Consider the following 22,556-nt stretch of genomic DNA (forward strand, 5'->3'; position numbering starts at 1 on the left):
ATTATTATTATTATTCTACTATCCCCAAATAGTCTAAAAAATGGATGCCTCAGATCTCTACTCTCAGCTGGAAATCTAATTTGAAACTATTTTGCCATCAACATTAGATGGAACTTTAATAAGGTGGAGTGAAACTGCTGGAGTTTTTCATCCCCAGAGGAAGAGCCCATGCTTCTCTTTAAAATCCACCATATGCAGAATAAGCGTGTGTGCTCAGGTAATTAAATCCTCACGACACTTTTGCTCGGCACCAGACTGAATATTGGCTCCAGTGCGTCTGATTGCTGAGCCTCAGCAAAATGAGTTCTCAGAAAAATCAGATGGTTTGGCAAGTGCAGCAGAAAGGGGGGAGGCGGAATAGTTTGCTGGCTCACTGCAAAAATTGTTCAAGTGTTAGCAAATGAAGCTGTTCTCTGCGAGCAAATGTTTGAAGCTCAGCAGGAGATCAACCCCTGGGTGGACATGGAATATGCATTTTGAGCTAAATGGGAATATCCTTACTTCGGTTGCCATGGAGGTCAAGGAAAAGGTTTTCCACTCATTAGCAGAAACTGGGGAGAGTGCTGTTGCGTCAGGTTCTGTTTGTGAGCATCCCACAGGCATCTAGTTGGCCACTGTGATCCAGAAGGGTTTTCCTTACACTCTTAAGGAGCAGGTGCTGCTCAAAATTGCTACTTGGGAACCTGAGAAATCAAATTTCCTGAGGCTCCTGGCTCAATGAATTGCCTTGAGAGGCCTTGGAAGCGCCATTTCCCAGGATGCTCAGCAGCAATACATTCTGGGTCCATCATCCTTTTCCACATTGTCTTTTGCCCTTGGCTGTACTTGAGGGATGATTCCAGCAGATTCCACACAAAAACCGCTTATGTTCCTGTGCAGATGGCAGTACCGAATCGGTGGTGCATGCCCTGCTGGCTTGCACTCTTTATAAAGACTTGAGGAATGAAGCTATCACCCCTCTTTTTCAGTGGTACCTCTGGATGCGAATGGGATCCGTTCTGGAGCCTGGTTCTCATCCTGAGTAGAATGTAACATGTGACTGCGCGTCTGTGCGTGCCACGTTTTGCCACTTCCGTGCATGCGTGTGGTGTTATTTTGAGTGTCTGCGTATGCGCGAGCGGTGAAAGTAACACACTCCGTTACTTCCAGGTCGCCGCGGAGCGCAACCCAAAAATGCTTAACCTGAAGCTACTTCAACCCAACATATGACTGTATTGTCCATTTTGGGTCGCCCAGCCACTGCCACAGTGTCCTTTCTCTTGGCAGATGAGCAGGTGACAGCAAAGGTTGCAAGGTTTTTAGCTGGAAAATCAGAATAAGATCTGCTATTTGACTATTGATTCAAAACCCTAAAATGTGTTTTATATAATTGACTTTTTATTTCTATTCTTTGTATAGCGTATTGTTGTTTTATTGCTATGGCCGATGGCTGACGCAAATAAAGATTCAGTCATTCATTCCACATTGTCTGTGTTGCCAACTCAGTAACAATTGACAGTGCAGATATGAGATTTGCCACCAAAATCTAGAAAATAACGGCAACTGCTATCTCTTTTTGACTTTTTGTTCTTAATGAAAAAGCTATTGCTAATCTCCCGTTTCCCTCCCGTGGTAGGTTTGCAAAAAAGCAAAAACAAAAACAAAGACACCGTGTATAATTTTGATTGCACAAATGGATATAAAGAGAGTGAGATGAATTATAGTAAGAGAGAGCAAATGAAATCTAAGTGCTGTGACAGGCAGCTGGAAAGCAGGACTGATTTGGAGATGTGATGCCAGAAAGGGAATCATAAAACCCACCCATCCTTCATTTTAGCATCAAGAAACATCTGCTGGCTTCTCACTCATTTCTCAAGAGAATCTACTCCTGGGGTGGGGAGGAAACCGTTCTCCCTTGATGTCTTGCAGAGATCGGATCAGATAAGGGGAGAGGAAAGACTAGCCTCAGACTCAGTTTTGTTGAAGGGCAGTTTATGCAACTTCTGTTCGATACATAGGGTTGCCTCCAGTGCTCAGAGTCATCAAAATTAATGAGCATGACTAACTGGGGCTCTTTCATTCCAGCAGGTGGGCTCAGAGTAAAACCTCACTGGCTACAACCCATTTATGTTAGGCTTGCTGGAGTTAACCACTTTGCCAAAATTGAGGGAGGTGATGGTATTTAGAGCAGCTGGGTGTTTCTGATGAAAGAAAACTGTGCTGAATCCCAAAAATAAAGGTTGCCAATTTATTTCTTATAAATTGGGCTGCCATTTTGCAAAGAAAGGTCACCGATTTTCTTTGTTTACAATCTGTCAAACCTATCAACACTTTTGCATATCAGATTTTATAGTCACCATCACAAAGATTTCTGTGAACTTACATTTTTGAAAATTGGTTCCCAAACAAAAAAACCCCCATGACATCCCCCCCCCCGACATCTTTTTGCATAGTCTGATGGCATAGTTTTTCATTTCATCCAGACAGAGAAGCTATGGCTACCACTTTAGGAACAAGTTCAATATCCTGGTTTCTTCCAAACTTGTTAGCCACAATTCCTCACTTTGGAAGAAATTGGGAACACAGACTGCTTCTTGACTTTCTATTTTTAAGTGGAATTCAGTCGCAGTATGGCAAGCTCGGTTGCGCAATTAAAGTTGACTTGGAGTCCTTGAGCAACAAAGCTGCCCTCCTGCCCAAATCAGACTTTTTGTGATAAGGAAAGTGATGGATGTCATGGTGCTGTCAATGACTCCTGGCTGGTTGCCCAGGAAAGTATAAAGACAAGGAAATTTTTCTCACAGTCCTATTTTATTTCAGTCTATACCAGCTATAGAGGCTATAGAACCCAGCCTCTTGGATAATGGCATTGTCCCGAGTGAATCTCCAACCCCCATCTCTCCCACTCCCTCATTCGTCATTCTCATCATCTCCTCTATGAGTGCTGCTACGTGCCCTCTGTCGTCAAGCTCTTTGCTCTCCTACTTTTAAGGCTCACCGGGTTCTGGGAGATGGAAGGTCTGGGATGCTTTCTAATGACAACACGTCAGCCAGGTGTTGCTCTGGCTCTCCCATGATTTTCCAACTTCCCCCCTCATCTGCCTCTCAGCTGCAACCTCCCTCAAACCCCTGTTGTAAATCTATTCTGTCTTCCTCTTCCCTGGGTCAGGATGGACAGTGGCATTGCAAGGGGGGCGGGGGGCAATGTGCCCCAGGTGCCATGTATGGGGGGGAGTGACAAGAAGGCATCCTTTGGGGGGATTGCCCCCCCAGACGTGGCGGCGCAAGCAGCCATTGCACCGCCACAGCATGTGGTGGATCCTCCGTTCGTGGCTGCAGCTGTGAGCAGAGGATCCTGCCACCATCCGTACGGCATTCAAGCAGGACCGGCGGCAAACCGCTATGTACAACGCATGTGCAGTGTCGCACACATGCGCTGTACATAGCAACGCTGCACATACACCCTATGTAGCGACGCCACACATGCGTCATACGTAGCATCACAACATGTGCGCAGCCGGCAGTTTGCCCCGTCCTGGATGTTGGTTAGCCTTCGTTCACCCCTGAGGATGGGGAGGTGGTCTCCACCATTCCTCCATAAACAGATTGTCTGAAAGCAATTGTGGACTAATGAGCTTGACCACATTGATTATGAATCTGCCACTGCTCTGACTGTTCCAGCCCTCTCCTGGTTCTGGAAGATGGGGTTGGGGAGGAGATTTTGTAGCAGCAGGAGGGGGAAACACCCATGACTCTTCACCGACCTGACTCATCTCCGCCTCTCAACCTTCCACCTCCTGCTCACCAGCTTCATCTTCTGCCTCTGATTCCGGACTTCTTTCTGCCAGATCTCACTAAGCTTTTGACACCTCCCCTTTCCATTTTTCTCATTCTGACCCACTACCACTCCCCAAGCTCTGAGCCTTCTTCCCTTGAGGGTTCCTCCAACCATTTCTCTTCATCCAACCCAGGGCCGGATTTAGGTGTGATGAGGCCCTAAGCTACTGAAGTTAATGGAGCCCTTTATATGTCCAGTTGTCCTTTTTCAACAACATATTGTCACTGTTTTTTGTGTTGAATATATGCTATATGGTAATTTATGGACCTAATAGGTATCTAAAGCCATTGACACATAACAAAATACGTATTTTATCAAAGTAATTGTTGAACTGAAATACAATTAAGAAGTATATTAATAGTGAAATACAATTAAAAAGAAGTATATTAATATTGAAATAATTTTTAAGCTCTAAATGTACATTTTATTTTATTTGTTTTTTATCTTATATTTTGGAAATGTACATCCAGGTTTTCCCCCCTCCTTTAATTATTTTTGGGGTCCCCAAGAGATTGGGGCCCTAAGCTATAGCTTGTTTAGCTTATATGTAAATCCGGCACTGGTCCAACCAGTCCCTGACATTGAATGACTTGGAATGGTTCCCTTTATAAAATGGAATCTCTCCTCAGCCTTTGGAAAGAGTGGGAAAGGGAGAGCATAAGTTCTGAGGAAGTTTGAATTTGGATAGCATAGAATTTGGATAAGAACAGGAGACTGAAGTGCGAAAGCATCCTAGAGAGCTGTGATGTTCCTACCCTGCTACTTTGGAGACCTAGGAGCCTGGGTGTTGATGTTGGATGGGATGTGAAAAGAGGGCTTCGTTGGCAAAGCTCACTTGATGAGCTCCTATCTCTCAGTCTGGCCAATCTCACATGCGGATAATATTGAAGTGAGTGGAAAACTCCGCATGCTGTCAAGTGGAATAAAGGTTGGCTATACGCTCAATAAATAGACCTTTGCTTCTGCTGTGCTCTGCTCTCACATTAAGAAATAAAGGAATATTATGCAGATAACTTAAATCTCCTGTGCCTGGGACCTCCCATCTCTTGTCAGGGGGGAAAGGACTGGTGCAAAGCAATATCAAATCAGTATCAAATTTAAAATCAGAAGCCCCACAGCAGGGGGGTGATTGTGTCATTATCCTGTCCCATCCCATGCTGTTTCAATCTGCAGCTGTCTTAAAGTACGTTATGCCCCATTCATAGAATCGTGGAATTGGAAGGGACTTCTAGGGTCATCTTATCCAACCCCCTGAAATGCTGGAATCACAGCTAAAGAACCCCCTACAGATGGCCATCCAAGTTCTGTCTAAAAAGCTCTGATGATGAAGAGTTCACCACCTTCTGAGGCTATCTTGTCAAACAGCTCTTGCCACCAGAAAGCTTTTCCTGAAGTTTAATCGGAACCTCTGTTATTGTCATTTGAATCCACTGGTTCATTTCCTACCCTGCGGAGCAGTAGGAAAGATGCTTCAGATCTTTGAAGATGGCTATCACATCACCTCTTCTCCAGGCTAAGCATAGCCGACTCCCTCAACCATGCCTCAAAAGGCTTGATTTCCAGACCCTTTATTATCTTGGTGCTTTCTGAAGGATAATTCTGGGCAGCGACAGTTGGGTCTGGTGCAGCGGCGTAGCGTGAGTTGTCAGCACCCGGGGCAACGCAAGTAATTTGCGCCCCCTAACCCGGGGCAAGGCAAGTAATTTGCGCCCCCCAACCCCTAACCTGCGAGTTGCCGCTGGCGCTGCTGCGCAAACAACGCTGCTTGCCCGGAGGAGGATGGAGGCAGAAGCAGCCGCCGCCTGTGGCTGGGCCGAGGGGATGGCGGCGGCGGCAGGGTGCAGAGGCTGCCTGTGCCCGGCCAGGCGTCGGTGGCGGCGGCGGCGCTGCTGCAGCGGCTGCTCCTCCTGCGAGCAGTGAGCGGAGCGCAGCCACAGCGACGGCGGGGGGCGCGTGCGCTAGGGCGCAAGGCTGGCGGTGGCGGCGGGGAGCCCGGCGGAGGAAGGAACTTGTCCCTTCCCTCTGGACTCGCGCCCCCCCAGATGTTGCGCCCGGTGCGGTCGGCACCCCTGGCACCCCCCACGCTACGCCACTGGTCTGGTGAGACAGAAGGCAAGGAGAAGCCTACAATGAAGTCAGAACCAATGAGAGCCAGAGGCAATGAATACTTTTCTCCTCATCCTCCGCCCCACTGCTGAGTTCTACAAGGGCAACACGGAGAGGAGGAAGGAGGAGGAAGCTGACAAGCCAATGCCAGCCCCTGGACTGGCAATAAATAGGAAGGTAGGCAGGTGAGGTCCAGATGAGGTTTGTGGAGCAGTGCTCCAGTGGACCAGCCTCTGCTGATGCTGGGGAAATCCTCGGAAAACCCACTCAAGGCAGTCCCCCCGCAACACTCCCACCGACCCCAGCCATAGAATAATTTTAGAGTACTTATGGGATATAAGGGCCCCTGACAGTTAAGTCCAGTCGCAGATGACTCTGGGGTTGCAGTGCTCATCTCACTTTCACTGGTGGAGGAATGGGGGTACGGAGGGAGTGGACCGCCCCTGGCACCACTATTCCGATAGGGTGCCATTGCGTTGCTCCCCCGGACACGCGCCACCCCTCGTGCGCCGGGTGCCACGCCTGTACAGGCAGCATGCCATGCCCCCAGAATGCACGTCACATCCCTGTGGGCGGCACGCCATGCCCCCGCCTGTTCTCTGCCCCCGGTAGCAGAGCATGCAGCTTCACCACTGCTTGCTTTACAGGCCAAGGGAGCTGGCATTTGTCCACAGACAGTTTTTCTGGATCATGTGGCCAGCATGACTAAGCCACTCCTGACGCAATGGAACACCAGAACCAGAGCAGCACACGGAAATGCCATTTACCTTCCCCCTATTTATCTACTTGCACTTTTTGGCATACTTTCGAACTGCTAGGTTGGCAGGAGCTAGGACCGAGCAACGGGAGCTCACCCCGTCACAGGGATTCGAACCGCCAACCTTCTGATCAGCAAGCCCAAGAGGCTCAGTGGTTTAGACCACAGCACCACCTGCGCCCCTTTATGGGTTATAGAGAGAGCTATTATGCATCTTCCTTTGTTTTTAATACTGTAAAACTGCTAGGAGGAGTGTCAAAGCCCGGCTTCTGCCACACCTGGTTAAAATGCTTTCATAATGACTCAGGAAGTTATGGTATGCAGCTTCCTATGTAATGATGTGGTTGTTTGCCCTGCTGGAGGATGGAGAAAGGTATGTGAGTGTAATACAGAGCTGCAATTCTCATTCATTGCTCCACCCAACTTTTGCCTCTTGCCCCCCCCCTTAAGTCATTATATGTCTCCCTGCTCTTCCTAAGCCTCTCTGTTTATCTCTCACTGCACCATATATAGTTTTTGTTCAGATTACTGGTCATATATTATCAGTTTCTTTTCTCTCTGGACTCCCCCTGTGTTGTTTGGGTGATTCTGCTATCAAAGGTAAAATAACAGTGCCTCTGCCCTCCAGATTATTCTGGGCCATAGGAAACTGCCTTATACTGTGTCAGATCCATCTAGGTCAGTATTGTTTACACAGATCGGCAACAGCTCTCTCCAGGGTTTCAGGCAGGGGACACTCCCAACTTTACTTGGAGATGCTGGCATTTGAGATTTCTGCATGCAAGGTGTGTGCTGTACCGCTGAGCTAGGCCCTTCTGCCTCGTCCTCCAACTGTTCCACACAACAAACTCCATATATCACTTATTGCCCTTTGTGCATAATTCTTTGATAATCCCACCTCACTGGAGAGCCCTCTTCCCCACAGGACTTTCAGGGACTCTATTGTGGAAGATTCTAAAACCACACAGAGTAAGGGCTGAATCGTAGTGGTAGAGCACTTACACCCAGAAGGCAGCAACAGAGCGTGTTTTGATAGTGCCCGGGGTGGGCTTGTGTGTGTGCCCACCTGCCCCTGGGGTGGGGTGAGGGTGAAGGACAAATGGAGCCCACTGTGCCCGATCACTGCTTACCCCTCCCCCAAAATGCACCCAGGGCAATGTGCCCATCAGCCGACTCCCACCATGCTATGCACCTGCAGGAAGGTCCCAGTTTTAGTCCTCAGCATCTCCAGGTAGGATGGTAAATATCTCCAGTGTAAAACCCTGGGGTGCTACTGCCAGTCACTGTAGACAATATTGAGCTGTGTGGGCCAATTTTGAGAGCGTTGGTAGAAGAAAACTTCTCGTGTTCCTTAATTTTGGCATATTACTGATGCACTCCAACATTACCTTGGGGTAGGAATGGGCTTCTATGAACAACTACTAGATCATACAAAGGTGTGTATCTGGAAAGAATCAATCAACAATCATTAAACCATGAATGCAGAGCTCATGGTCCTCAAGACCCCGTTGGACTCCAGCTCCCATCATCTATGACAACTGGACAGGCTGGCTGGGTATGATGGGAATTGGAGTCCAACAACATCTGAAGGGGTCACAGTCTCTCCATCCCTGGTTTAGATATTGGACTGTTAAGACAGTAAGTGTGTGCGCTAAGTGTGGTGTTGTGGCTAGAGTTGGACTTGGGAGACTTGAGGTCAAATAACTCAGCTGGAAAGATCATCGCATGGCTTGGGGCTCGCTGCTCTTTTTCAGCCTGAATTACCTTATGGTGTAGTTGTGATGATAAAACAGAGAGTCTGTTGACTAACAGGTCACCTTTGTTTTTTCTGCTGCCCTGTTGGCACTACATAAAGACAAAGACATTCTATTTTTAAAAATGAAGGGGGGGGGGGAGGAAAGTTTCAGAGCAGGTTCCCTAGCTGTGATGTGAACCTAAATTGGTTTCAGAGCTGTGGTTTGAACGAGAACAGTATTAGTCTGCAAACTGAATGCTGGCTCACCTTCCCAACATGGTAAGATTGTCCAATTTAAGCTTATTTTTATAAGGCTACACATCAGGGGTCAGCATACTTTTTCAGCAGGGTCCACTGTCCCTCAGACGTTGTGGGGGGGCAGACTATATTTTGAAAAAAATAATGAACGAATAACCATGCCCCACAAATAACTCAGAAATGCATTTTAAATAAAAGCACACATTCTACTCATGTAAAAACATGCTGATTCTCGGACCGTCCGCAGGCTGGATTTAGAAGGTGACTTGGCCAGATCTGACCCCCGGGCCTTAGTTTGCCTACCCATGCTGCACATAGCCTTATAAAGTTTCCCACTTCGAACACCCATCTTTCCCTGGCTCTGGGGATGAGAGGACCTGTGGCAAAAATGCAACCTATTGGTGGGTTCTCTCCCACTTCTGATGCCTGCCCTGCCCTTCATTTTAAAGTGTCTTCTAACACCCCACAATACCTTTTTGGATTCCCACCCCCAAGCCCTGAAAGTTGATTTATTCTGAAGCATTGTGAGAGGAGGAAGCAGAAAGGTGGTTTCTACTACCAAACATGGCACCAGTCTCTTGTACCATACTCTACAATGACTTGGGTTGCATTCACACTATAAATTCCATTTTAACCATTACGGAGGATCCTGGGAGCTGTAGTTTATTAAGAGCGCTGTTCTCACAGAGCTACAGTTCCCAGCACACTTAACAATCCAAGGATTGTCTGTGAGTATTGTTTGTTCCTTATATGATATCGGGATTTGTGGTTTCCAGCAATTACATATAAAACCATACAGTTAAAAATATAAAGGAGTTAAAAATAGAAATCAGCCAACTATTATGGAAAAAGGCATTCTTAATTATTAAACAAAGTGGTATAATAGTGTTTTAAATATATGGTGTGCGTGTGACCTTCATATTCAGGACTGTGGGAATGAAACAGGGATGGCAGCCAGAAGCTGCTCACTGGGTTGGGGGGCAGTAAAATAAAAATGGTGCCCAGGACAGACATTTGGGGTGGGGCCTCACAGAGCACTGGCAGCTATTGCAGTATGCAGTGGGTCTGCCCTTTGCACTATTCAATACAAAAATGCAGGTGTCTAAAAAGCACAAATCTGCTCTTGAGACTGGTGGATTCCCCCCCTCCTGAATTTGCTTCCGGATGAATGGACCAGCCCCACTGTTCTAAGAATGCCCCATCTGTTCCCACTCTCCCTTCCCCCCCAGAATAATTAAGAACAATTAAACTGAGACTCCAAGGCAAACACTCTGGAAACATTAGATTTTCTTTTCTTTTCTTTCTTTTGCAGTGTAATTTATTTACAGAGTATTTTGCCGTCGTCGTCGATGTTATTGTTCAGAATAGTTACTCAGACATGCTGAAGAGGTGGGATTTCCCCAGTCCGCTTGGATAGGAAGTACAGTATAAAAGGCACACGGTTCTGTTCACCATAAGAGTTGTGCATCAGTCAGCAACTTAAAGCTAACAGATCCTTCTGCCGTGGGACCTTCTTCAGTGAGGCACGAGACTGATCTGTCCTGCAAACCTGACCCAAATATGGCTGCCCTCCTGTTTCCTCCCAGAAAGTGGACGCAAAGTCTGGCTTATGTGGTTCCTCTCCGACTGAGTTCCAAAAAAGCAGAAATCTTGCACAAGTCTTTCTGGGGCATCCATTGTTATGAGGATAGGCTCAGCTCTCACCAAGGTGGTAAACCTTTGCTAGGACTATGAAGCTTCAGACTCACGTGATTGAAAGTTCCTCCTTAGGAACTTAGAACTTAGTGAACTTAGAAAAGAGCATATCAAAGAGACGAGTTTTTCCCTGACATGCTGGTTTTCTATATGCAGGGGTTTCTTTTCCTTAATGGAGAGGTGATTGTATCATGTGCGCCTACAAGCTCTAGTCTGAAATGATACGGTCTAGGTACAGGTGTATCACTTCCGTGGCCTTAGGTGGAATGCCAGTCTCCATCTTTCCTTTCTTTAAAAAAATAAAAGAACATGTGCCCAGCAGTAAACCTTCTCCTTCAATGAGCTGTCTTCTTCTCATCACAATAGTCCTCTTTAACCTGAATCTCTTGGAGGGGCGCCCACGTACTGGTCAAAGGACTCCAGAAGAGTAAGCATCTTCCCAGCTCTGAATCAATGCCGGCCATGCTTGATCCAGTTTCTGATCATCCATTTTTGCCCCGAGCATCTTTGTACGACTAATCGGAGCCCAAAGTTGGCATCCTTTGACATCTCTACTTCTAGACACCGGCCAGTGTCTCGGCTGATGATCGGGCCGTTCTGTAGGGGTGAAAGAAACGAATACACAATAAGACACAAACCAGAAAATATAATCAATAATCAACAACAACAACAACAACAACAATTTATTATTTGTACCCTGGCCATCTGGCTGGGTTTCCCCAGCCACTCTGGGTGGCTTCCAACAGAATATTAAAATACAATAGTCTATTAAACATTAAAAGCTTCTCTAATGAAGAAGGAATGGGACTCTCTGAATGAATATTTTGAAAGGCAAGGTTCAAGGGTAGAAATCTGGCTGTGTTTAGAATGATCTCGTGAATGGAAAGAAAAATGTAAATACATATATAGACATATTAAGATAAGAATAATGATGAAATAAAGATAGGCATATCAAGTATGAAAGGGAGGGTTGTGAGATAGGTGGAAGTCAATTATTTATCACCTATGATTTATGTAAAAAAGGTGTTAATGGTTTTTCTAAAGTATTTTTTCTTTAACCATTCTTCTATTTTCTATTTCTTTTCTACTTTCTCTCTTCACTTTCATCTTTCTTTCTTTCTTTCTTTCTTTCTTTCTTTCTTTCTTTCTTTCTTTCTTTCTTTCTTTCTTTCTTTCTTCATCTTTTCTTTTATACTTTGCTTTATTTGTTATTGTATTTTTACATATGCTTTGTTTCAATGTAGTTACTTTGCAATAACAAACAAACAAACAAACAAACAAACAAATATTGAAAACCGATATATGGTGGACTTGGGGAAACAGATCAAGGCCTTAGAGAAATGGCAGAGGGTTAGGGAAATAATTCATAATGAATTGAAAAAAAAAATGTTTACAAGTACTTCTCAAAAAAACAAAACAAAACAGAATCCTTTTTGTTGGGGATAATTCAGACAGAAATTCCCAGGTGTCAAAAAAGGTTATTTATGTATGCCACTACTGCAACCTGTGTTTTGTTAGCCCAAAAATGGAAAACGATTGAAATCTCAGCTAAAGAAGAATGGCAACTTAAGCCGATGGAATATGCGCAGGTTGCAGACTTAACATATAGAATAAGAGAACAAGAAGAACATATGTAAACATAATGGAATCCTGAATGGTTTAGTTTATATAAAATATGCAGGGATTTATGTTATGCAAAATGAACCATGGAAAGAGAAGAAGGGAAGTCATTGATATTTTAAGGTTGTTTAAATGGTCATTCTAAAATGTAAAACAGAAGATTTTATAAAAAATATAGGGGGGGGGGGAGAGAGAAATGGCAAAGGAGAAAAATTAAAAGCATTGGAGGATACAGTCTACCCTTAAATCCATTGAACAACTTGCTGGAATATGTTTACAAGTCTGCTATTAGATATCTATTTACCGTATTTTTCGCCCCATAAGACGCACCGGCCCATAAGACGCACCTAGATTTTTGGGGGGGAAATAAAGGGAAAAAATTTTATTTCCCCCCCAGGTGCGCTGCGCTACACCAGGAGCTTGGGGCGTGCGGAGCTCAGCGCGCCCCAAGCTTCTGCGTGCCGGCAAGGTCTCCGCTAGCGTGGGAGAGCCGGGCGCCTCTCCCAGGGCTAGCGGACCCCTGCGCTAATCCAGAAGCTTGGGGCAGGCTGAGGTCAGCGCGCCCCAAGCTTCTGCGTGCCGGCAAGCAGTCCGCTAGCCCTGGGAGAGCCGCGGGGCTCTCCCAGGGCTAGCGGATCGCTGCGCTATACCAGGAGCTTGGGGCGTGCTGAGCTCAGCGCGCCCCAAGCTTCTAGGTTTGCGCAAGCAGTCCGCTGCCGCCCCAAGCCTCGCGCACCCGGCAGGAGGTCCCACCGGGTGCGCGAGGCTTGGGGCGGCAGCGGACTGCTTGCCCGCACCTAGAAGCAGCGCGCCCCAAGCTTCTAGGTGCGCGCAAGCAGTCCGCTGCCGCCCCAAGCCTCGCGCACCCGGCAGGAGGTCCCACCGGGTGCGCGAGGCTTGGGGCGGCAGCGGACTGCTTGCCCGCACCTAGAAGCTTGGGGCGTGCTGAGCTCAGCGCGCCCCAAGCTTCTAGGTGCGCGCAAGCAGTCCGCTAGCCTTGGGAGAGCCGCGGGGCTCTCCCAGGGCTAGCGGATCGCTGCGCTACACCAGGAGCTTGGGGCGTGCTGAGCTCAGCGCGCCCCAAGCTTCTAGGTGCGCGCAAGCAGTCCGCTAGTCTTGGGAGAGCCGCGGGGCTCTCCCAGGGCTAGCGGATCGCTGCGCTACACCAGGAGCTTGGGGCGTGCTGAGCTCAGCGCGCCCCAAGCTTCTAGGTGCGCGCAAGCAGTCCGCTGCTGCCCCAAGCCTCGCGCACCCGGTGGGACCTCCTGCCGGGTGCGCGAGGCTTGCAGACACTCGCCCGAAGCAGGGGGAGCCCTCCCGAGGGCTCCCCGTGCTTCGGGCGACAGGCTGCCGCCCCAAGCCTCGCGCACCCGGTGGGACCTCCTGCCGGGTGCGCGAGGCTTGCAGACACTCCCCGCACGCGCTCTTCCGGCTGGGGAGGTGACGCGCGGCTATAGAGGCTCCTGCCATAGCCGCGCGTCACCTCTCCAGTCGGGAGAGGGTCGCGGGGGGCTGGTTTAGCCCCGTGCGCGTGCTCTCCCGGCTGGAGAGGTGACACGGGGCTGTAGAGGTTCCTGCCATAGCCGCGTGTCACCTCTCCAGTCGGGAGAGGGTCGCGGGGCTATGGCGTCTTCGCTCCATAGGACGCACACACATTTCCCCTTCATTTTTGAAGGGGGAAAAGTGCGTCCTATAGAGTGAAAAATACGGTAATTTGATTTCAAGCCTGTCAATATCAGCTAGGAATCGAAGAGCCCTGATGAATCTGGCTAAAGTCCATCTAGTTCAGCCACATGTTTACACAGTAGCCAACTCAGTTGCTAGATGAGCGGGGTATAAATAATAATGTATTATGATGATGATGATGATGATGATGATGATGATGATGATGGGATGTCTGGAAACAAGACCTGAGCGCAACAGCAACGCTCCAAGTTTGTAATTCCCAGCAGTTGCGCAACCATGAAAGCCCAAAGTCTTTACTCACAAGTGAATTTTTTTGACTGAATTCAAAAGAAAGGCTGCCTTTGGCAACAAAACAAAACATAAACTTTTTCAGAACATGGGCGCTGGATTTAGGGTGGTGTGGGCGGTTCTGCTGCACAGGCCACTGAGCTGAGGGGGCGCAAAATTGAGAAGACCCATTTGGCAGCGCCAACTCTTGGCCTCACACAGGATGCCATATTACAAAAGATTGCTGAAATCTGATGAGAGCAAGTGACAAACCTGGGGAAAGGGAGATGGAAGATACTGAGAATCCTGAACACAAACACAAAACACTTTAATATTTTGTGACAGGCCCCGCTTGCTTGCCTGCACAGCTGGCTCCAATACCTGTGTAAAATCCCACAGCCTCTGTGCCGGCCTCAAGGTGTCTTCACATTTCTTCAGAGTGGGGGTCCTTCCTTTCCCATCGTCAACGAGACATTTGGAGTCAGGCAGAAATGCAGTAGATCCCAGAGGGCCCAGCTGCAGAAGTCCTTCAGAGCTGTAACGAACAAGCTGGAACCAAATTAAAACAGAGAAGGCTGCAGTCAAGTAAGCCATGAGGCATTTCTGAAAAAGCAAGACGTGCTAAAGGTCAAGCTTGCCTTGCAATTGAGACTCTTTGCATTAGTATAAAGCTTTCCCTTAACCCCGAGACGTGTGAGTAGAGTTGTTTTTCTCCCTCTCTCTTTAACGCTTGCTGTCTAGGACAGGGGTCTGCAACCCGCGGCTCCGGAGCCGCATGTGGCTCTTTCACACCTTTGCCGCGGCTCCGGGGCAGATACTAGCGAGGGGAGGAGGCGCATTGTGCGCCCCGACACTCCCCACTGTGGCGGGCGCTGTACTGGCTGTGACGTTGCATGGGGGCGGTGCGTGCGTTAGTCCCAACGTCACCTTCCCGCCCGCTGTCAGATCGCGGCTCTGGAGATATATTTGTTTTAAATGTTGCAATGGTTTTGCGGCTCCCAGGTTTTTTTTTCTTCGGAAACGGGTCCAAGTGGCTCTTTTTGTCTTAAAGGTTGCAGACCCCTGGTCTAGGACATCCTGCAAAACTGACTGTTGAAAGAGTCAGTAAAGGGAAAAGAAAGGACTTCTTCATAAAGCGTGTGGTTAAGCTATGGAATTGGTACCCACAAAAGGTTTAGGTAAATTCGTGGATGATAAGACTCTCGATGGCTAGGTACAAGCCGTGTTGGCTATGCTCTCCCTCTACTTTTGGAGGCAGGGAATGCACTGGGGAAACAGGATTAAACCCTCCACTCAATAGGAGCCAACCGCAAGGGGCCGTGGGTGCCTGAGCACCCACAATAATATAATTGTGGGGGCTGGGATCCACAAAGCCCATGAGAAAAGCTGGCAGGTGTCAGTGGCGCTGCCTGCGAGAGAGTAGCAGTTCAGCTCTGCCCTCTGCAGCCAGCCAGCAAGGCACTCCTTTTCCAGGGAGTGTGTGTGTGTGTGCGTGCCTCAGATGCAGAGGCAGGCACCCACAATCCTAAGGGCGAGATAGCACCCCTGTCCCGCTCACCGACTGGATAGCAGAGAGTTGAATTCTGTTGACTGCAGGATTTTCCTTTGTGTCCACTAGCAGGTGATGGTCTGATCCAAGGTGGGTCACAACAGGAGCACTACCACCTTGCACATATATGGTAAAACATTAAGAAATGGGTCCCCCAATCTTGTTATCGTTATTGTTATGGTTCAACTACAAAATTGACTGTGTGAAATTTGGGCTATGATTCCGGCAAAGACCTTTAATGGAATGATAAAAAGAATTTACAATGGGAGCTATGGCGTTTTTTTTTACGGAGACATCAGCTTGCTAGCAGCTGGAATAAGATTACAGGAGGGAACTTTGGTTATCTGCCCAGTGTTAACGGTGAAAGGCGACATCCCCCTCGATCTTGGCTGTGACTCACTAAGAGATGTCTTTGTGCAGAAAGTGAAAGTGGATGAGAACGTTGGATTACAACAGGACAATATTTCACACAGAACTACAAAGGATTAACCCGCTTGTTAAATGAACTCAGAGGCTGTTAAAAATAAATGAAGGATCAACATTGGAAATGTTTATCGGGACTACCTAAACTAATTAAGGAATGCAGAAACAATATTAGATCATCACTCCCTGAACTTCAGAGCATGGGAAGTCACCCAAAGATACATAATTCGGTATGATTATTCGGCTGTTTTGTTGTACTATAATTGTTGTTGTTTATTTGTTTAGTCGTGTCCAACTCTTCGTGACCCCATGGACCAGAGCACACCAGGCACTCCTGTCTTCCACTGCCTCCCGCAGTTTGGTCAAACTCATGCTGGTAGCTTCAAGAACACTGTCCAACCATCTCGTCCTCTGTCATCCCCTTCTCCTTGTGCCCTCAATCTTTCCCAACATCAGGGTCTTTTCCAGGGAGTCTTCTCTTCTCATGAGGTGGCCGAAGTTTTGGAGCCTCAGCTTTAGGATCTGTCCTTCCAGTGAGCACTCAGGGCTGATTTCCTTAAGAATGGATAGGTTTGATCTTCTTGCAGTCCATGGGACTCTCAAGAGTCTCCTCCAGCACCATAATTAAAAATGTATTATAATTAGGAATGATTAAATGTGGTTTTTATTGGATCGTTAAAGTGGAAAATTTAATAAATATCATGAAATGAAAAGAAAAGAAAAGAAAAGAAAAGAAAAGAGAAGAGATGGGTCCCCCAAACACGTTTGGGTTAAAAGTGAATCCTGGGTCTGAAAAGCTTGAAGACCACCCTGACTGGCAGTGACGCTCATGTTTCAGACCTCTCTGACCCTTCTGCATGCAGAGCTGATGCTCGACTGCTTCCCCACCCAGGGGCGTCTTACCCATAGAGACTAGTGGCGCAGGACACCAGGGCGCCAAGTTCTGGAGGGCACCAGGGAAGAGGTGGAGGCTGGACGCGACACCTAAGGCATGAGCCACCCTCACCCACCTCTGCCATGCCATGCTGAAGCAGCGCCGCACCCGGAGCCTCTGTCTGCCATGGCCACTGTGGCATGAAGCAGCCAGCTGAGCCGGGAGGCGCCACGTCCAGCCCCCGCCGGAGGAGCCGCCATCCAGCCGCTGCCCGTCTCCTCCAGCCCCGCCAGCAGTGCCGGCCTCCCTAAAAAAACTCTGGGAAAGGGGGGAGGGACTGACGGGAGCTTTGCACCATGGCGCCGGATATGCTTAAGACGGCCCTGTCCTCCCCATCTATCCACGATGGCTTTCTGAAATTCTACAGTGGGGGATTCTGCATTCATTTTAACATGGAGCGAAAACAGCCCTGCCTATAAATATGCAGAGGTCCCATAAATGGCATCTGTTACTTTAGGGCTCTTTGAAAAGAAAAGAACGGAAGAAAAGGGGGGAGGGGGAGGGGGAGGGAAAGAAAGTTCATGCGTACCGCTGCTTGCAAGCAGTAATGGCTTAACACAACCAGCACATAATATGCTAATCTTTCCTGTAGGAGTAGAATGCCCTTTGGAAATCACTCTTTGTTCTCCTTTTTTAAATGACTAGATTGCATGTCGGAAGCTGTTCTTAATAAAGAAGCCATCTGCGGAGCAAATGCAAGGCACCAGGAGGGAAGGAAATTGAATGTGCTGGGGGGATGCAAGGATTTTTCCCCTTAATGTACTGATTGTAGTGGGGTCTTACTGGGGGGTGGGCAGGGTTGTGAAAGCAAGTAAGAGGAGAGCTGGTGGTATATCATGAAGGCAGCATTTCTCAAAACCGCTGGAACTTCCCCTAAGAGTGTTTATAAACCCCACCAAGCCTGGAGCTCTGGGTTTTCTAGCTCTGTTTCCAAAGGGGAACTGATGCAGTACACTACCCATGCTGTTATTTCTTATTCTTTTTAGGAAGATAGGTAGCTGCCTTCTACAGAGTCAAACCAGGGGTCCATGCCGCAAAATATTGTTTACACGCTATCACATCCTCTGGGCAGTGAGAGATTCCAGGGGTTCCAGGAACTTACTCAGGGTTTGGTTTCCTTGGAAACGGAGGTCAGCGGAGACTGTGGTCTCTTTAGCATATGTGGCTTTATTTACACATGTACAGGTGAAACTCGAAAAATTAGAATATTGTGGAAAAGTTCATTTATTTCAGTAATTCAACTTAAGAGGTGAAACTAATATATGAGATAGACTCATGACATGCAAAGCGAGATACGTTAAGCCTTTATTTGTTATAATTGTGATGATCAATTAAACAATCTGAGCATGGGATGGAGGAGCTCACAGCATTAGCATGTCTGCAGAGCTGGATTCTCTCTCTCTCTTTTTAAAAATAATATTTATTAAAAGTTTAAGAAATAAAGAGAGAAATAAAAAAGAAAGAGAAAAAAATAAACAATACAAATCAAAACATTACAGTACATATAAAAAAGCAAAAGACACAATACATCAAAACAAAAACAAAAGCAAAAACAATTAAAAACACATGCAATATTTCCATATTTTTATCTTTCATTAGCTTGTTTCATCGACCTCCTCACACCTCCCTTTTTGTGTTCTAGTTATTAATTATTTCAGCAAATCCTTTCCATCTTTCACTGTTTTCTATCATTTAGTTATCTTAATTTATTTCAACCTTAGCTTACCATTAAAACCCTAAAACTTATTTATACTTAACTCCTTATAACATTTCTACTAAAGCCATATAATTTCATTCCAACATTTTTCTAACACTCATTAATTTTGCAACACTCTAAATAATTTTTTTTTAAAAAAACTTTTTTTCAAATCTTCTTCCACCGTCTCTTCTCCCTGGTCTCGGATTCTGTCAGTCCTTTCTATCAATTCCATATGGTCCATCAACCTGGTAACCTTCTGTCCGAGGCTCTTAACTCTTTTCCATGTCCCTTCTGCAGCTCTTCTTCGTATTTATAGATGTACTTTATCTTCTGCTGATCTTGTTCTTAATTTCCTTCCTTTGGCACTGAGGAGTAGATCTCGGGGAAACTCCAACCTAACAATGTCCTTATTCCTTCTCGACAGGTCAGCCCATTCTCCATAGTCAGAACTAAAGTCCAAAAGATATTTCAGAGCACCAATCTCCCCCTGACCCAAATCCAAATCCCAAAGGCCAGAACATCCCTGCATAAGAGGATCTATCCAACTTTCCTTCTCCAATCCAAGCGGGGCTCCATCCCACCAAATCTGGCTTTCTCTATATTCGATCGTAAAAGGCAACAGCTTATGTTCATCAAATTGCCTCTGTGAGGCCGGGGCTCTCTCTGCTTGAATTACTTGAGGTTCAACAACAACTTTCTCCTTCGTCTTTTCTACAGCTTGCCATGTCAAAACAGATTCCTGAATCAAATCCTGAGTAGTTTCTGCATAGGTATTCACTTTTAGTCCCAGATCAGTCATTTTTTGTCCCAAATTGTCAATTTTAATAATCATCACGTCCGTCTTCTCATGAAGCTGTTCCAATAAAGCACTTGTCTTGCAAAATGCAATCACTAAGGCTTCTTCTGTCAACATTCTTGTCCAAGGTCAATCTCTGATTCTCACGGTGTTTAATCTCTACAGCTGGAAAATTCCCCAGCTCCACTCCTGCAACAGTTTCGAAAGCTCCCTCTAGAGGAAACAGTTTCTATTTGTATCCATCCTTTTAAGCACAGATCCAGCAACAAAGTTAGTTTCGATTTTCAGTTATTTTTTTACTCCTTTTTAAGTGCAAAAGGAAACAATGGAAACAATATATTTCTCTTATTTAACAGTCTGTCAACATACATTTTATTCACAGTCAATGAACTTTCCCAAAACGTCAATCTTACTGGTAGCCCGTTCCCAGGTTCGAAACGGTGATAATTTATCTTTCTTCACTCTCTCTCCTGCAGGCTTGAACGATCTAAAATCCCCCCCCCTCTTCTCCTGCTTCCAAGGGGGGTTTAGTAATTTTAACCGATGGAGATTTAATCCTTTGCAAAAGACTTTCCAGGCTTTAGCTTGCAACGTCTTTGCTTCAATCTATTTACAAAAGAGGAAGGCGGACTTTCTGTTTGGAACCTTCCCGTTTCGATGCCAAATTAAGATATTTAGAGATCCAATTTTCCGTTCTACTCACGGGTAGTTGTTTAGAGTCCAATTGCTCACAGGAAAAAGTCAGCGCTCTCCGGCAACAGCAATGTGGCTTCACTCCGTGAAAGAAGCAGTCGATTTGAAGCACCGCGCCGCTCACCCCACGTCGCTCCGGATCCCCGAAACTGGGTTTCCCCGTGAGTAGGGGAGGCACAAAAGGTGCCAGCCAAAACCCACGTCCACAGGCTTCTCCCGCCTGTGGTTTTTAATGGGTCTCCGCCTCGCTGTGGCGGTCCAGACCCTGATTTCCACGGAGCGGATTCCTCCCGATCAGAGGAAATCCGCCATTGCCGGAGGCGCTAACCCGGAAGTCCCCAAGTTACAGAGAGAGCTGGATTCTCTGTTGGGTTACCAGAGGAGCCCCAAAGTCCAGTGCAGTACAGTGAAACCTTGGTTCCCGAAAATAATCCGTTCCAGGAGTTGGTTTGACTCCTGAAACCGTTTGAAAACCAAGGCACAGCTTCTGATTGGCTGCAGAGCTTCCTGAACTCAAACGAAAGCCGCACCGGACATTCAGGTTCCCAAAAATGTTCACAAATTAGAACATGTACTTTTGGGTTTGCAGCATTCAAGAGCCGATTTGTTCAACAACTAAGCCATTTGAGAACCAAGGTACCACTGTATAAGCAACTCTCTGCATCTCAGCCACTATTTGGCCTATTGTTCTCCATCACTTAGCTGCAGCTATTGCAACCTAGCCCATTGTTTGAGATAAGGATGAGAGCACTTCAGTGGCCAGCTAAGCTCATTGTCTTATAAAGAAACTTGTCTGACCAGTTCAGCAAACTCCTCTACTGGATTCTAACCCTCACTGGATACAGAATCACAGGCCAGGAATGGATCCAAGGACATCATCCAGACTGACTCCACCTGCCTCCCCAAACCCTTCTTAATACTATTATCTACACAGGCTGACAATAGTTCTCCAGGTTTTGAGGACAGGATTATTTTCCAGCTCTTTTTGGAGATTCCAGTGATTGAGCCCGGGACCTGGTGCATACTCTATCACTGAGCTGTTCCCTCCTCTGTTGTACAGAGCATTCACACTTGCCACTAGTGCTGTGCTCGATTTTTTTTTCTCCCCGCCCCCCTCTCTTCTAGTCATGAGAAAAGAAATTGGATTTGAAAATTACTGAAAGGGTAGAAAAATTCAGTGAAATTCTTGTGTCTGGGATGCAGGATTTTCTGCTTTTGTTTTTCGTTTAACATGAAAAACCCATTACATCCTTGGCTGGGCTGTCCTATAAGTATGAGAAGTCAGGAAGGCTGTCCAATGTGCTCCTAAGAACTGGTCATTATTATTGCTGTTATTGTTATTTAGAGCCAAGACTTAATTTTCACAAAATCAGTGCAGAAAGGGTTTTTGTTTTTGTTTTTTAAGGAAGGACTTCCCTTAAAAACAAAATTAGTCAGCCTGATCCTACCAATCTCAGCCACTTGGAAGCCCACCACCCTATCTTCTCACACTTCAGTTAAATCAAAGGGAAATATATCTTGAGGTTAATAATGGAATGGGACTTTTTCAAATCAGGAAACATGGCCGGCTGGGGATCTGCTGGCCCTCCAGATGATGAAGGGCTCTAACTCTCATCAGCCCCAACCAACACTGTGAATGGTCAGAGATGATGGGATCTGTAGTCCCACAGAACATGTAGGGCTGTAGGCCCCCCATCCTAGCAGACAAAGGTTTTCCCTCTGATAACTATCTTGACCATGCAGCAGAGGTGTTCTTCACCATTAGGGTTGAAAAGTAATAATAATTAGCAAAGCATATTTAGCAAGAAATGGTGAACCCCCACCATGAAGATGTGGCGCTTTTTATTATTATTTTATCTCCATGGAACATTTTGCAGATAGCAAAGGGCTGGGATCATTCTTATATAGCCGAGTTAATTGACGTTCACAAAGCCGAAAAAGCTTCTCTCATTTCACCACAATTTGCAAAATTAATTTGGTGTGAGGGCTGCAGCTGCACCAGCCTCTCTCAAGGATGCTCAGGCAGAGAGTGTGAAGAGGTCTGACAGCTAGCAGCCGACGATGTTAAGCAGGCACACAAATAATCATCACCGTCATAATAATAATTTTATTATTTATACCCCGCCCATCTGGCTGGGTTTCCCCAGCCACTTACAGGATATATCAAACATAATAAAGCATCAAACATTAAAAACCCATCCCTCATCCTTCAAGCACAGACGCGGTCCCACCTGGCACTGAAACATTTCTCACACCAACCTGAAGCTGGTTTGAAAGTGCTAAGCAAACTTCCGCCTGCCTGCATTCAATCAATAGGTGGTTTGCCATGCTCTGTACATGCGCAGCAGCCTCAGGAACTCCAGGAGCTGGAAGCCAGCAGCCAGGGGACAAAACCAAGAGTCAGGACCAGGATGATCCAGAAGCCAACCTGGATGGGTAGAGGCAGTCCAAGGCCTGAAGGTACTTCACTGTTAAGCTGCCATGTGCAATTCAGTGGCTCACCACAGGGGACAGTGCCCAC

The 22,556-nt window shown here is 46.8% G+C and overlaps 1 protein-coding gene across 2 annotated transcripts in view; it reads right to left on the reverse strand.

Annotated features, from left to right (window-relative positions):
* Window positions 1–10,290: 10,290 nt before the first annotated feature.
* Window positions 10,291–22,556, reverse strand: part of GALNT9 (polypeptide N-acetylgalactosaminyltransferase 9) — a 190,437-nt gene continuing 178,171 nt past the window's right edge. For both annotated transcript variants that reach the window (XM_081174916.1, XM_081174917.1), the window contains 2 exons: window positions 14,323–14,490; window positions 10,291–10,965 (listed from right to left, as the gene is read on the reverse strand). In XM_081174916.1, the coding sequence (XP_081031042.1) occupies window positions 10,819–10,965; window positions 14,323–14,490 (315 nt within the window). In that variant the 3' untranslated portion in view covers window positions 10,291–10,818. The remainder of the gene's footprint in view (window positions 10,966–14,322; window positions 14,491–22,556) is intronic.

Source organism: Podarcis bocagei, assembly GCF_964188305.1.
Source record: "Podarcis bocagei genome assembly, chromosome: 16".
In the NCBI taxonomy this organism is placed as follows: domain Eukaryota; kingdom Metazoa; phylum Chordata; class Lepidosauria; order Squamata; family Lacertidae; genus Podarcis; species Podarcis bocagei.